The 13,687-nt window shown below is 50.7% G+C and overlaps 1 protein-coding gene across 4 annotated transcripts in view; it reads right to left on the reverse strand.

The window, feature by feature from the left end:
* Positions 1-221: 221 nt before the first annotated feature.
* Sipa1l3 (signal induced proliferation associated 1 like 3) overlaps positions 222-13,687 on the reverse strand; it is a 157,512-nt gene continuing 144,046 nt past the window's right edge. For 2 of the 4 annotated variants that reach the window (XM_090322146.1, XM_090322145.1), the window contains exons 17-22: positions 9,240-9,405; positions 8,293-8,521; positions 6,987-7,130; positions 5,308-5,443; positions 3,366-3,447; positions 222-2,216 (exon numbers count right to left, since the gene is read on the reverse strand). In XM_090322146.1, the coding sequence (XP_090178272.1) occupies positions 2,076-2,216; positions 3,366-3,447; positions 5,308-5,443; positions 6,987-7,130; positions 8,293-8,521; positions 9,240-9,405 (898 nt within the window). In that variant the 3' untranslated portion in view covers positions 222-2,075. The remainder of the gene's footprint in view (positions 2,217-3,365; positions 3,448-5,307; positions 5,444-6,986; positions 7,131-8,292; positions 8,522-9,239; positions 9,406-13,687) is intronic. The other 2 variants (XM_090322147.1, XM_090322148.1) reach the window with 2 other exon arrangements.

The following is a 13,687-nucleotide window of genomic DNA, read 5'->3' on the forward strand; positions in this document are numbered from 1 at the left end:
AAAAAAAAAAAGCTGACCCACTCAAGTCTTTTGTCATAGGCTCTCACCTCTCCTAGGTATAGAACTTAGGAGAATCTTGTTCACTTGAATTTAAGGACATTTTATGTGTAGGGTCAGATTTCTGTTGTTGGGTTCCAAGAAAAAGTTTGAGGCTGACGAGTCAGTGCTTAGGAAAGTGTGTGCTGTCCAGGCAGCCGCCCAGCTAGGGAACACACAAGCCATTTCTATGAAACATTTATTTTCCTTTGAAACCTCCAGAAACATGCCAGAAAAATCTCAAGACAGAGATGGAAAAGAAAAGAAAAAAGACAGTGAATTAAAAAACAAATCCAAATGGAACAAATCAACATAAAAAAAATCCTATCTCCAGCCAATGGATATAATACCAACCTCAAATTAAATAATTGGTTTTGCAGAAACTTAAAAAACATAAAACATAACAAAAAATCATAATTTACACTTGTCAATGTACATGATTACGTCCCCCAAATGATTAGAATGATCTGAAGATGAGGAAACATCTAGAAAGAGAGAAAGCAAAAGGCTCCAGGTTTGTCTGAGGAAAGGGGAGGAGACCGAGTGAGGGAGGTCTTTGGGGAGAGGGGAGTAGACGTCACAGTAGTTGGCCGTGGCTGAGGATGGCTGGGCAGCTCGCTGCTTGGTCTCCTACCACCGCTAGCAATGCCGGGACTGAGGTTTTGCTCTAGACACTGCCTCTCTGGCCAATCATGGAGAGACCAAGGTACCCTCTCCTCTGGCCCTGCCCTGCTTCTCTGTCTTGGGGTGAAAGTCTCAAGAGGCTCTTCCTCAGATGAAGGCCTGGTTTCCAGATTTGGGCCTGGTTTCCTGGCGTTGGTTCTGGGCCCAACCCATGTGCTACCAACTCTTCCCTGCCTGGTGCTTTCCAGAACGGAGAGCCCGGTACAGCCCACCCTGAGGTTCTCCTGAGCCTCCCTCTGCTCCCCACCTGGGGGTGGGGGTGGTCCATGCTTCAGTCCTCAGTGTGAGGTCGGGGGGAGTCCACAGACGGGCCATCCACACTTGGCCACAACTCTGGCACAACTCTACATGAAAAAATAAATATATATATATAATATATTTTTTTGCCTTTTTTTGTGTTTTTGTTTTTTTTTTAAAGAAGGAAAAAAAAAGAAGCTCATGTTTCCTGGGTGAACAGCGTAGTACCACACCGAGCTGCCCCTTATTGCCTTTTGAGAACGAGCGTGTCTCTGGGGGGTTGCACTGTAAGTGCTCCCCAGGGGAGCACAGTGAGTATGTCTGGGTGGTGCCCGCTGGGGGCTGCAAGACTGGCCTGGAGCCTTGCAAAGGAAAATGATAGCAGACAGGAGATGCCCAAGGCTCCGTGGGTGCCCTTTGAGCCCGAAGGTGGTCAGGGCTGAGTGTGGGCAGGAGAAAAGGGGCTTGCGGCCCAGCCCAGGCACTGCAGCCTCCGGCGGGAGGAGCTGATAATGATAAGGAAGAGATCGGAGAAGCAGTCCTGATTGTATGGAAAGGAGGTTTTCTCTCCGTAGATTCTGGATACCAGGGTCTCCTCTCTATCTGGAGGCCCCAGGGAAATAATTTAAAGTCTATGAAAGTGCTCCTGGCTGCTGTGAGAAAGGGTCAGGGGGACGATGATGGTGTCCATGCTGTTGGGAGTGAGCACACTGGGGACGAAGGAGCCCTGGGCTGTGACCTCGCTGGAGTGTGGGGAGCCAGGGGGCTCATTTGGTGTCCCACTGAGTTTCTCATGCAGGGAGCTTCCCTTATCCCTCCTGCCTTCCAACAGCTCAGCAGCTGGGTCCGAGGACAAGGAAGAGGACTGCTGGCCTACAGGGGGATGGGGGACAGCTCAGAGGGCCCTGAGACAGGAACAGAGCTGGCTTCTGCCAGCCCTAGTTTCCAAGTCCCTGTGGGAGGGGCTGTGTGCCAGCAGGTGCCAGGACTCTTTGGCTGGGTGACCCCTCCCACCTGCAACCAGGAGCCCAGAGAAGGAGAGAGGAGCCCAGAGTCCAGGGCCAGTCTGCAGGGGAGGCACCATGGCTGGATGAGGGTGCAGGACCTCTTCTTGTGTCTCACAGTTCCTTTTCCCTGTTGAAGAGCTCAGCAAACTTGCGAAGCTGCTCACTGGCGGCCTGTGACTCCTCCTGTAGCCGCTGGTTGTTCTGCCGCAGGCTGGCCACCTCTGACTGCAGTACCACCTTGTCCTGCTTCTCCTGTGACAGTAGGAGGGTGGCATCAGACACACTGGCTGGATAGCCCTCCTCAGGCTGGGCCTGGGAGAGCCAAGGGCTCTCTGGATTCAGTTCTGCTTCCACAGTTGAGTGACCAAGTCACTTCATGGGACTCATCCCTCAGTTCTGACATGGGTCATGCAGAAGGGGCCGAGGTCCTCTACATACAGTACGCACAAGTCTTACAACACAGACTGATGTAGATTTTTTTCTTTTTTTTGGAGGCAGAGTTTCACTATGTATGTAGTGGTCCAGGCTGGCCTGTAAGGGTTTTTTTTTTTTTTGGTGCCAGTTCTGGGACCGAACTAAGGGTTTAGGGGTTGTTCTTGAGCTTTTATTTATTTATTTTTTTTGCCAGTCCTGGGCTTGGGCTCAGGGCCTGAGCACTGTCCTTGGACTTTCTCAAGGCTAGCACTCTACCACTTGAGCCTCAGCACCACTTCCGGCTTTTCTGTATGTATGTGGTACCAAGGAATTGAACCCGGGTCTTCGTGCATGCTAGGCAAACACTTTAACCACTAGGCCAAACTCCCGGCCCCTCGAGCTTTTATGCTCAAGGCTAGCACTCTATCACTTAAGTTACAGATCCACTTCTGACTTTTTTTGGAGATTCATTAGAGATAAGAGTCTCATGGTCTTTTATGCCTGGGCTGGTTTCAAATCAAGACCCTTGGGATTAAAGGTGTGAGCTACCAGCACCCAGTTTAGGATTATGTTTTTGTTTGTTTGTTTTGCCAGTCCTGGCTCAGAGTCTGGGCACTGTCCTTGGACTTTATCAAGGCTAGAGATCTACCATTTGAGCCTCAGCACCACTTCTGGCTTTTTTCTATGTATTTGGTACCGAGGAATCGAACCTGGGTCTTCCTGCAGGCTAGGCAAGCACTCTACCACTAGGCTAAACTCCCACAGGATTGTTTTTGACAGACACTATGCAATTGTTCCTCTGAAGACTGGGCCAATGATTTAGTTCCCCAACAATGTCTGAGTTTCTTTGTGTGCTTCCTTGCTTTGGGTATGGGCATTTTTCACTCTTAACTACTAACTGCATGGGGAACACAAGAACAGGGCAGAGACAGGTGCTGCTCTCGAGTCTGGGAAGTCTGGCAGAGGCATGTGCAGGGGAGGCCTCACCTTCTGGAGGTCTGTATGCAGTTGCTTTAGCATCACTTCCAGCTGGTACACCTTGCCAGTCAGATCCAGGGGTGGCTCCTCACTGCAAAGACAGACAACAAGGCAAGCTGAGGCTTGCTGGCTCCCAGGGAGGGCTCAGCCCACAGCTGTGAGGGACTCTGGATACAGGCCTTCTTATCTCTGAGGCTCTGGTGAGTCCCTGCCTTGCTGGAATCTAAGGAGGATGAGAAAGGCTCTGCCCTGGTGAAGCCAGGGCAGCCATCCCAGGGCTGAGCTTTTCAGCCAGGCCATCTGTGGTGTATTTTGGTAGGTTTGGACTGTCAGGAGTACCTCTTCTCTGAGTCCTCCACTGTCTATTGAGCATCTGCAGGCCAAGCCCCATTCTAAGCACAGGAGACACGCAGCAGACAACTGGACAAAAGGGGTGCTGTGGACAGGACTAGCCATAGTAGCACTGTGTCAGAGTCCACGAGTCCAGCAAGGACCACCCTCTTTGGACTTTGGGTTGCTATGAGGTTGCCTTGGGATAGAGGAAGAAATTTAGGCTATGACAAGGGACATAGTCCCCACATATGTGGATGGGGGTGGCATCTGAAGCTAGAACCCCCTGCCTGGATTTGTGGGTATGAATGCCCCTCCTCAGGTGGAGTCTGAGGGGATGGTACTGGGAGGGGGCTGTTCTGGTGCAGCAGTGAGATGCCTGGGCTCTTCTGCACCTCACTCCCCAGTCCTGGCCTCAGGGAGCTACACTGGGAGGTAGAATGCAGAGAGTTAGTCCCTGGGCAGAGGCAGAGGGATCGCAGAGTGAGCCTGAGCGGCCACAGGTCCAGCAAGCCCCATACTCAGCCTGTGTCCGCAGAGCACATTTCCCCAGTGGGCTGAGCTTGAAGGCCAGAATGTGAGACAGAAAAACAAGAGCTGAAATGACCCTCAGAAACGGCTTGTCCTGGGGCCGGGAGTGTGGCCTAGCATACACCAAAATCTGGGTTTGATTCCTCGGTACCACATACAAAGAAAAAAAAAAAGCTGGAAGTGGTGCTGTGGCTCTAGTGGTAGAGCACTATCCTTGAGAAAGCCCAAAGACAGTGTTCCAGCCCTGAGTTCAAGCCCCAAGACTGGCAAAAAAATAAAATTAAAAAAAAAAAAGGGCCGGGAGTTTGGCCTAGTGGTTAAAGTGCTTGCCTAGCATGCTCGAAGACCCAGGTTCGATTCCTTGGTACCACATACATACAAAAAAAATGGAAGTGGTGCTGAGGCTCAAGTGGTAGAGCTCTAGCCTTGAGAAAGTCCAAGGACAGTGCTCAGGCCCTGAGCTCAAGCCCAGGACTGGCAAAAAAAAAAAAAAAAAAAAAAAAGAAAAGAAAAGGCTTTTCTTGCCCACCCTGCAGTATGCTCTGATTGTCACACATACTCACAAGCCCTGCCCCATGTGGTGTAGCCTGTGTGAACAAGTACACAATTCTAGCTGAGCCAGAAAGAAATGAAGTAAATATGAAGAGCTCTGTACAAGATGACCCAGAGAAATGACTGTCCCTCTCTCCTCCCCAGGGACAGGACTTGACCTCAGCCACCACATGTTGCAGATGAGGTCAAGCAGCCTATGCAAGAGTCGTAGCAGGGAGAATGTGAGAAGCATGGTGGGGAGAGGGGTCCATGCTGTCTGGGGACTCTCCCTTGGTATGGAGTTTTCACACAAGCATGCCAATGGAAGGGGCTGCTGTCCAGGGCAGGGCACAGACTGTTTTGGTCCTTGCTGGTTCTAGTATACGATGGGCCCAGCATGACTATCCCAGCCTGTTAGGTAAAGAAAACTCTCACCAGGCAGTAGAGGGTGTCCTGCAGTATCCCCCATCACCTGTACTGTGTCCCTCTTTTATTGTACACATCTGATGCCATTCGGGGCCTGGGTGGCCCAGTCCTGGATATGTCCAGGGAAACTCACCTCATAGTAGGGGTGGTCCTGGGGGTGGAAGATCCCCGATCCAGGCTCAAGTGGCTGTGGACAGGACTGTGTGCAGGCGGGATGTCCGGGCTCAGGGCTGGGTCGTTTAGAGAGAAAAGTGAGACAGCTCTTTGCACTGTCGGAAAGACAGAAGATGGGGGGTGGCTGAGTCCTTGCGGGTGTGATGGAAGGGGTCCCCAGCATTTTCCCTACAAAACTCCCTTCCACCACCTTATTAATTTATTTTTTTTGGTGCCAAAACTAGGCCTTGGACTCTGGGCCTCTAGCTCTCACTTGACTTTTTTACTCAAGGCTGGTGTTCTACCATTTGAGTTATACTTCTACTTTTGGCTGTTTGCTGGTTAATTGGAGACAGGAGTCTTGAAGATTTGTCTGCTCTTGCTGGCTCTGAACTGCAATTCTCAGATCCTAGCCGACTGAGTAGTTAGGATTACAGGAATTAGGTACCAGCACCCAGCATTTTTGTTTTGTGCTAATATGGAGGTTTTAACTCAAGGCCTTACATTCTGCCTAGTTTTTTTTTAACTCAGGGCTGGTGTTCTACCACTTGAATCATACTTCCAGTATAGCTTTTTTTGCTAGTTAATTGGATATAAGAATCTTATGAAGAATCTTATGGACTCTTCTGCTTTGGCTGGCTTCAAACCTTAAAACCTCACATCCCAGCTTCCTTAGTAGCAAGGATCACCACTGTGGGTGTGGGTGTGTGATTCCAGTTTCCCTTGATCTACAGTGCTGGAGATGGCACCTAGGACAATGTCCTTGCTAGGCAAGTGGCAGCTGTCCTCATGATGCCTTCCCTCTCTCTCTTTTTTCCAATCCTGAGGCATGAACTGAGCGCCTGAGCAGTGTTCTCTGGATTTCTCAAGGCTAGTGCTCTACCACTTGAGCCACAGCTTTTTCTATGTATGTGGTACTAGGGAATCAAATCCGGGTCTTCATGTATGCTAGTCAAGCACTCTACCACTAGACCAAGCCCCTGGCCCCTCTTTCTCTTTTTATCCAATCTCTATTCTCCAATTTCTTCCCCACGCCCCCACCTTGCAGTAGTGGGGATGGAAGCCAGGGTTCCTCCATTTTAGCTGGACACAGGACCTCATTCTCCCAATGCCCGCCCTACAGCTTAGGATGGACATGGGAGAAGCTCAGCCTAAGGGGAAATGAGTGCATTAGTGGAAGGCAGTGGGAAGTATTTTATTTTATTTTTTCCTGGCCAGTCCTGGGGCTTGAACTCAGGGCCTGGGCACTGTCCTTGAGCTTCTTTTGCTCAAGGTTAGCACTCTACCACTTAAGTCACAGTACCACTTCCAGTGTTTTCTGTTTATGTGGTACTGAGGAATGGAACTCAGTGTTTTATGCACCCTAGGCAAGCACTTCCCAGCCCATGGGAAATTCTCTTATAGAGAAGGTAGGTGTCTATCTCTCCTGAGGGCTGAAGTGGAGTGTAATGGCCAGAGCCTAGCAGCCATCAAGGAAAAAAAGAGTAACGCTCTTGAAAATGGCAGAGTGATGGGCTAGAGGGAGCCGGTCATCTATTAGCCCAAAAGTGTCTGCCTCAATTTCTACATGGCCTAAGTGTGGAACATGGATGTATCTTCCTCCGCAAAGCCACAGGCTCTCCATCAATCCTCTGGCAAGGCTGGTAGGAGGGCACCTACCTTCATAGGCCTTTGCTGCATTTACCAGGCTGGACCATTCAAGGCCCGCAGCTGTGTCGGGCAGCGGCATCATTCCGGGGTCAAGGCGCCGAAGTGGCCGCTCTCGCCCATCCGCTAGTGAGAGCTCCGAGGTGGAGATGGCAGCTGGATGGGGGATGAGCAGACAGGGAGCGTGATGTGGGAGGGTCGAACGCAAAAAACCCCACTTGGTAGAAACCTTCCTCACAGGGCCAAGTGCTTCCATGTTGAGGGTCTGTAGAGTGCATGGAGGCCTCACTGAGGAGGTGATCACTGAGTGAAGGGTTTGAAGCAGGTGATGGGGGAGCCAGGGGAGGCTGAGGGAAAAACAGCCAAGTATATGAAACAGACACGAAATCCTTGAGGGTTTTTTTTTTTTTTTTTTTTTTTTTACCAGTTCTGGGGCTTGAACTCAGGGCCTGAGCACTGTCCATGGGCTTTCTCAAGGCTAGAGCTCTACCACTTGAGCCACGGCACCACTTCCAGCCTTTTCTATATATGTGGTACCAAGGAATTGATCCTGGATCTTTGTGCATGCTAGGCAAGCACTCTACCACTAGGCCAAACTCCTGGCCCTGAAGTGTAGTTTTTGCAAGTATGTAGCCCGGCTGGCCTGGAACTTAGCCTCCCAAGAGCTAGGATTACAGGCATGTGCCACCATACTTGGCTTGAAGATTAAGGAGGCCCATGTGGCTCAGAAAGGGCAAATGAGGGAGAGAACCCCAGCCTCTCCTTTATTCCATCTCCCATGGGGTACAGAGATACAGGGACTCCATCTAGCTGCCATGGTGATGGACTCTTTAGCCAAGACCCTTGGGAAAGAGCATATCTAAACTGAAGGTGTGTCTGAATTTTAGGGAGTAACATATGTAGCTGTGGTGCACTACACCTAATACCCCCAAAAGCCAAACAGCACCCCATATTGCATCAGAGTCACTTGTCACTCCAATCAAGTAGGCATGTGAGGACCTAACAGTTGCCCAAGAAACAGTGTACACTTGCACACATGTTGCCTCTTGGTTGAGAGCCCCTGGGATGTGGGCAGGGGAGGAGAGTGGCCTGAAGGCACTGCCAGCTTTTTGAGAGGGTTGTGTGCCAGTGCTCTGCTCATGGGCATGCTCACAAACTATTTGCTAGATCAATAAAGGGGTGGGTAAGTCATAATCCCCTATCCCCTGAAATGTGGCCCAACCAACCGGCCTTCTGAGGCTGAGTGTACCCAGCTTTGGCCCTCAAATGATCTCCAGGTGGGGCTGCCCTGCCCCCCAGCCCCAGGTACCAGGCTCACATTTCTTCTCTGGGATGGTGCTGGGGCCCCCTCCGCCAGGCGGGTGAGGGTGCTGGTGCTGGCGGCGGGCAGGCAGTGTGCTGGAGGGGAAGGAGCAGGTGCTGGTGAAGAGCACATCACTGGGCAGGCCTGGCTCCAGGCTGGAAGGGCTGGCAAAACTGGGCTCCCGACGCCCACTGCATAGACTCTCATCTGACAGGGTCCGCTGTAGGCCCTTCTGGGGGGACTGCTGCCAAGACAGGGGTAAGATGAGGGGATGGCACAGCTGGGCTCATGGGGCTTCATCTTACTCACCTAGCACCCACTTCTGCCCTGTTTTTCCTTGGAGGCCCCTTGGGTTTACACAGGCCAATGCTACTCTCTAGCTCCTGGCAAGGATCAGAGGTCAGGCAAGGGCCAGAAGTCCCTCCAGGGGACCAGATCCAGGAGAGTCAAGGGCTCTGGTGGGCACCACTGATGTCAGTGTATCTTCTGCTTCTAGTGCCTTGGGCTGGTGGAGCAATATTCTGGGGGAGACTGGGCTACCTTCCCTCCCCTCCCACCATCCCTGCTTGAGTTAGGTTCTTGCTATACAGCCCAGATTGGCCTGTAGTTTGGGATTCTCCTGCCTTAGCCTCCTGAGTGCTGGGATTACAAGCATATACCACTATACACAGCTAAGGTCTGTCTTGGTCCCCACACAGAGAGCACCTGACTGAGAGCAAGGTCAACCAGTACAAGGAGGCAGGGGAAAGAGCTGAAAGAAGAGACAGCGAAGGCACTTGGTGCCTGCTGTTCTAGCCTTCCCTGTTCTTGAGGAACCATTTCCTTCTTGGGCTCTGCAGAGCCTGCCCAGGATAGCTCTACTCAGGTACTGTTCCTCACCAGTGGACAGGCCAAGAGAGGCTTGGGTAACTGTGGGGACACTGCCTTCCCTGCCCCTGGCCAGCTGGCCACAGGCCACTTACCCCTGCGTCCCGCTCTTGCTCTGGCCCCAGGTTGTCCATGATGATGAGTTTCTTTAGGTCATCCTCAATGGTGGACTTGTAGTTCTTTCGTGGAGACCTCAGATCTCGCAGGGATGCCCTCAACCGTGGCTGCCCGAAGACATTTTTTGTGTTGGTGTCTACCTGCCTAGAGTGACAATGCCAAGGTGAGGAGGCTTCGAGCCACTGCCTTCAACTGCCCATGCCTCTTCTATTTCAAAAGCCACTGAGTGTGCTGTGGGTACCTCCTCTGGCCATGCTGTTCTGGGGGGATTGGACTACGGCAGGCTCACCATGCCCACATCCAGAGGGCTTCACACTGAGCCAACAAGCAGGGGGAACCCGTAAGTGAGGGAGGGAAATGGCCTGAATAAAACAGGGTCCAGGGACGGGCACTGGGAGGAAGGCAGGCTGAAGAATCCCTGGCTGATCCTCCAGAGGGTAGGAAAAGGCCTTTGCTGGGAGTGAGGAGTGAGGCTGGGGATTCCATTACAGGACGGGGTCCCAGGCTGAGCACTATTAGGCAGGCCTGGGTTGCAGGCAGACCTGTGGCCTGGGTGCTCTGGGACGAATAATAGCTTTGCTTTCCTAACTTGCCACACATGGTAACCAAGCTCACAAAACACAGGGATTTCTTACTAGGCATATAGCCCTTGAGCAGAGGCCTAATGGCACATAGCTACCAGCCTGGATTTTTCCTTTTTTGGCCAGGCATGGGGCTTGAACTCAGAGTCTGGGCACTGTCTCTAAGCTTCTTTTGCTCAAGGTCAGCACTCTCCCATATGAGCCATAGCACCACTTCTAGCTTTTTCTGTTTATGTGGTACTGAGGAATCAAAACCAGGGCTTCATGTATGTTAGGCAAGCACTCTACCACTAAGCCACGTTCCCAGCCCTGCTCTACCACTTTGATCCATAGCTATATTTCCAATTTTCTGGTGGTTCATTGGCGATAAAGGTCTCATGGCTTTTCCTGCTGACTTTGAACCATGAACCTCAGATCTCAGTCTTCTGAATAGCTAGGATTACAGGTGTGAGCCACCAGTGCCCAGCTCTACCTCAGCTTTTCTGCTGGACCTTCTATTCCAGCAGAGCCAACCCACTGTGCTCTCCCCACTGGACCTTCTGGAATACCTAGTGGTCTAATGGTCACCAAGCCACAGCTGGGCCTGGGTCTGAAGCTCATTTCTGCCTCTGGTATGTGGGAGCTACCACCAAGCACCTGGCCTACAGATACCCAGGACAGGGTGTCTTTGGTGGCCCAGTCTACAGTCCCTGTCTGGTTCATAGCAATGTCCTGGGAACCTAGCTTGTTTCCTGGCCAGGGTGGTTTGAGGTCCATGTCATCCTTGGGAGAAACAATGGCAGGGGCAGGGCCTTACCAGGCCCCCTCAGCTACTTGTTAGAAACCATCAGCTCCACTAAGCAGAAGAGAGACACACTGAGGTGCATGGGGATTGCACTGGCCCTCTTCCTGCCAGCAGCTACTATGGCCTGAAATTGTCTCTGCTTCCAGACCAAGATGAACCTCTTTGATCTGGACTATAGCCGCATGTGCTAAGCACTATTTGTCTCCGATTTCAGGTACAGAGGAGTTAAGCCACTTGTCCAAGTCACATAGATTGTTAGTGAAGGACACAGGGCTGCAGAACCCACAAATGCCACTGTAAAGCTTGACTGTCACATTCACACTTAATTGTGTGGGTCCTAGGGCTTGAACTCTGGGCCTAGGTGCTGTCTCTGAGCTTCTTTTGCTCAAGGCTAGTGCCCTATCACTTGAGCCACAGCTCTACTTTCAGCTTTTTCTGTGATTAATTAGAGATAAGTCTCATGAACTTTCCTGTCCTGGCTGGCTTCCTCAAATCTCAGCCTCCTGAGTAGCTTGGATTATGAGTCACTGGTGCCTGATTCATGCTTTATTTTTATTATTTTATTAATTTTTTTGAGGTAGGGTTTTCCTATATAGCCCAGGACAGACTCTTGGCTCAGCCTTCCCAGGGCTGGGATTACAAGCATGTACTACCATGCCTAGCTTTGATGACCATATTTATATCCCAGATGGAATGAAAAAACTATATTTGGTACATGGAACATGATCACGGCTGATTAAAAAAAAACATGCTCCTGTATGTAGAAAAAGATTTCTGGAAGAAATGGAGAGCAGTGATTCTCTTCAGGAAGCAGCAGTCATATTAGGAAGTGGAAAAAAAATGAGACCATCACATTCCATCTAATATCCTTCCAAACTGAACTCATTTTATCCTAATCATGTCTTATAACAATGGGAACTAGTTTTGAAAAAGGCTGGCACCTGACCTTCGTCATTCTGTAAAATCTAGGAAGAAAGAGTCTTTGAGCCCAGAGAAGAAATAAGATGTCTTGGGCTCTGGAAGGTTTTGAAGTCTGCATTTCCTTTCTCTCTCCCAGCAGCCTGCCTTGGGATTTTAACAAAGAGAGGCAGCAGGTTGTTTTCTGTTAGGTCGTATTCCTCCCTAGGTCAGAACTGCAGGCAGAGGGCGGGGTGCCTCTGTTAGAGAAGAATATTCTCTGGGCAATAAGGGGAGAGAGGGGGGGGGAGAGAAGGAAGGAGAGAGGGAGAGAAGGAGAGAGGGAGGGAGGGAGATGGGGAGAGAGACAGATAAAGAGACAGAGAATGATGTGCACGCAAGAGATAGAAAGGGCAACAATGCACACACTTTCTCTGAGGAAGCAGAAGAGGCCTCCTCACCTTCTTCTTTGAATTTGGCAATTCCCAGAATTCCTTGAGCAAAGCCCCACTGCCTGGAGAGGTAGCAGGCCTGGCCTTAACATGTCCCTGCAGAGAGGTGCAGGGCAGCTTTCCTCCTGAGAGAGGACAAAAAGCTCTGCTGAGAACTTCAACAGCACTGGCTGTGTCTTCCTCACAAAGACCTACATGATCCCTTCTCCTATCTGTGCAGCCAAGACAGGCGTCCCCAACCCCCAGCATAGAAAGGCAAAGCCCACTGTGGCCCAGCAAAAACAACCTCTGGAGACATGGCTGATACAGGATGCTCAGGAGGAAGAGGCCGCTAGGTGCTAGGAGCACACGCCTGACACCCTAGCTACTTAGGAGGCTGAGATCTGAGGATTATAGTTTAAACCCAGCCCCGGCAGCAAAGTCTGTGAGGCTCTTTATCTCTAGTTAACTACCAGAAAATCCTAAGTGGGGCTGAAGCTGAAAGTGGTAGAGTGCTAGTCTTGAGTGAAAAAGCTCAGGAAGAACTGGGCGCAGTGGCTCACTCGTGCAATCCTAGCTACTCAGGAGGCTGAGATCTGAAGACTGAGATTCAAAGCCTGACACTAAAGACCGTGAGACTTTTTTTTTTTTTTTTGCCAGTCCTGGGCTTGAGCTCAGGGCCTGAGCACTGCCCTTGGACTTTCTCAAGGCTAGAGCTCTACCACTTGAGCCTCAGCACCATTCGGCTTTTTTTTTTGTATGTATGTGGTACCAAAGAATCGAACCCGGGCCTTTGTGCATGCTAGGCAAGCACTCTACCACGAGGCCAAACTCCCGGCCCCAACCGTGAGACTCTTATCTCCAATTAACCACCAGAAAACCTGAAGTGGGGCTGTGGCTCCAGGGGGTAGGGTGGTAGCCTTGAGCTGAATAGCTCAGGGACAGCACCCAGGCCCAGAGTTCAAGCCTCATGACTGGAAAAAAAAAAAAAAAAACTCAGGGAGAGTGCCCAACAGACAGACAGACAGACAGAGAGACAGAGACACACAGACAGAGACACACACACAGAGGAGGAGGCTCTCCCCAGGTATACCTCATGAAAAACAAACAAAAAAGCAGTTATATACAATGTCAAATCATTTTTAGAAAACAAAACCTACTCAGTTTAGCTTCCTACAGAGGAGTTTTTTTTTTAGCAGACTCAGCAAGAGTGGACAGGTAGAAGAGTTGCTTTTTAAAAACTTCTTCACATCCCATGAAGTCCTTAGTCCCTTCTCTGCCCTTCCATCGTTCTTGAAACACAACAAGCACATTTGTGCCTCAGAACCTTTGCACTGGTGGTTGTCTGGAGTGACCTTCTGGCCATGGCTTGTGGCTGGCAACTTCTCAGCCCTGGACTGAGTTAAAACATTACCTCCTCAGGGACCTCCCCTGATTATTCCACCTCCTGTTGCTCCCTTTCCACCTGGTTTAGTCACACAGTCCTGTAACTACTTTCTCCCCTATGTTCTTCCAGTGCACTAGATCTGAGGTGAGCTTGGTGATAGAGTGCTTGCGTGGCACGTGTGACGTGCTGGGACCCCTAGCACTGCAGCACTGCAAACAAACTGGGTTTACATGAGGTCTGTTCTTTTCCTTAGTCTCCAGACCTCTTGTTTCTCCAGTTGCCCTGGCGACCTGATGGGAGGTATGTGTACAGGGCTTCTTCCATAGTCATTAAAAAGAATGAAGTC

Source organism: Megascapheus bottae, chromosome 31 (genome assembly GCF_031878675.1).
Source record: "Megascapheus bottae isolate mThoBot1 chromosome 31, mThoBot2.hap1, whole genome shotgun sequence".
In the NCBI taxonomy this organism is placed as follows: domain Eukaryota; kingdom Metazoa; phylum Chordata; class Mammalia; order Rodentia; family Geomyidae; genus Megascapheus; species Megascapheus bottae.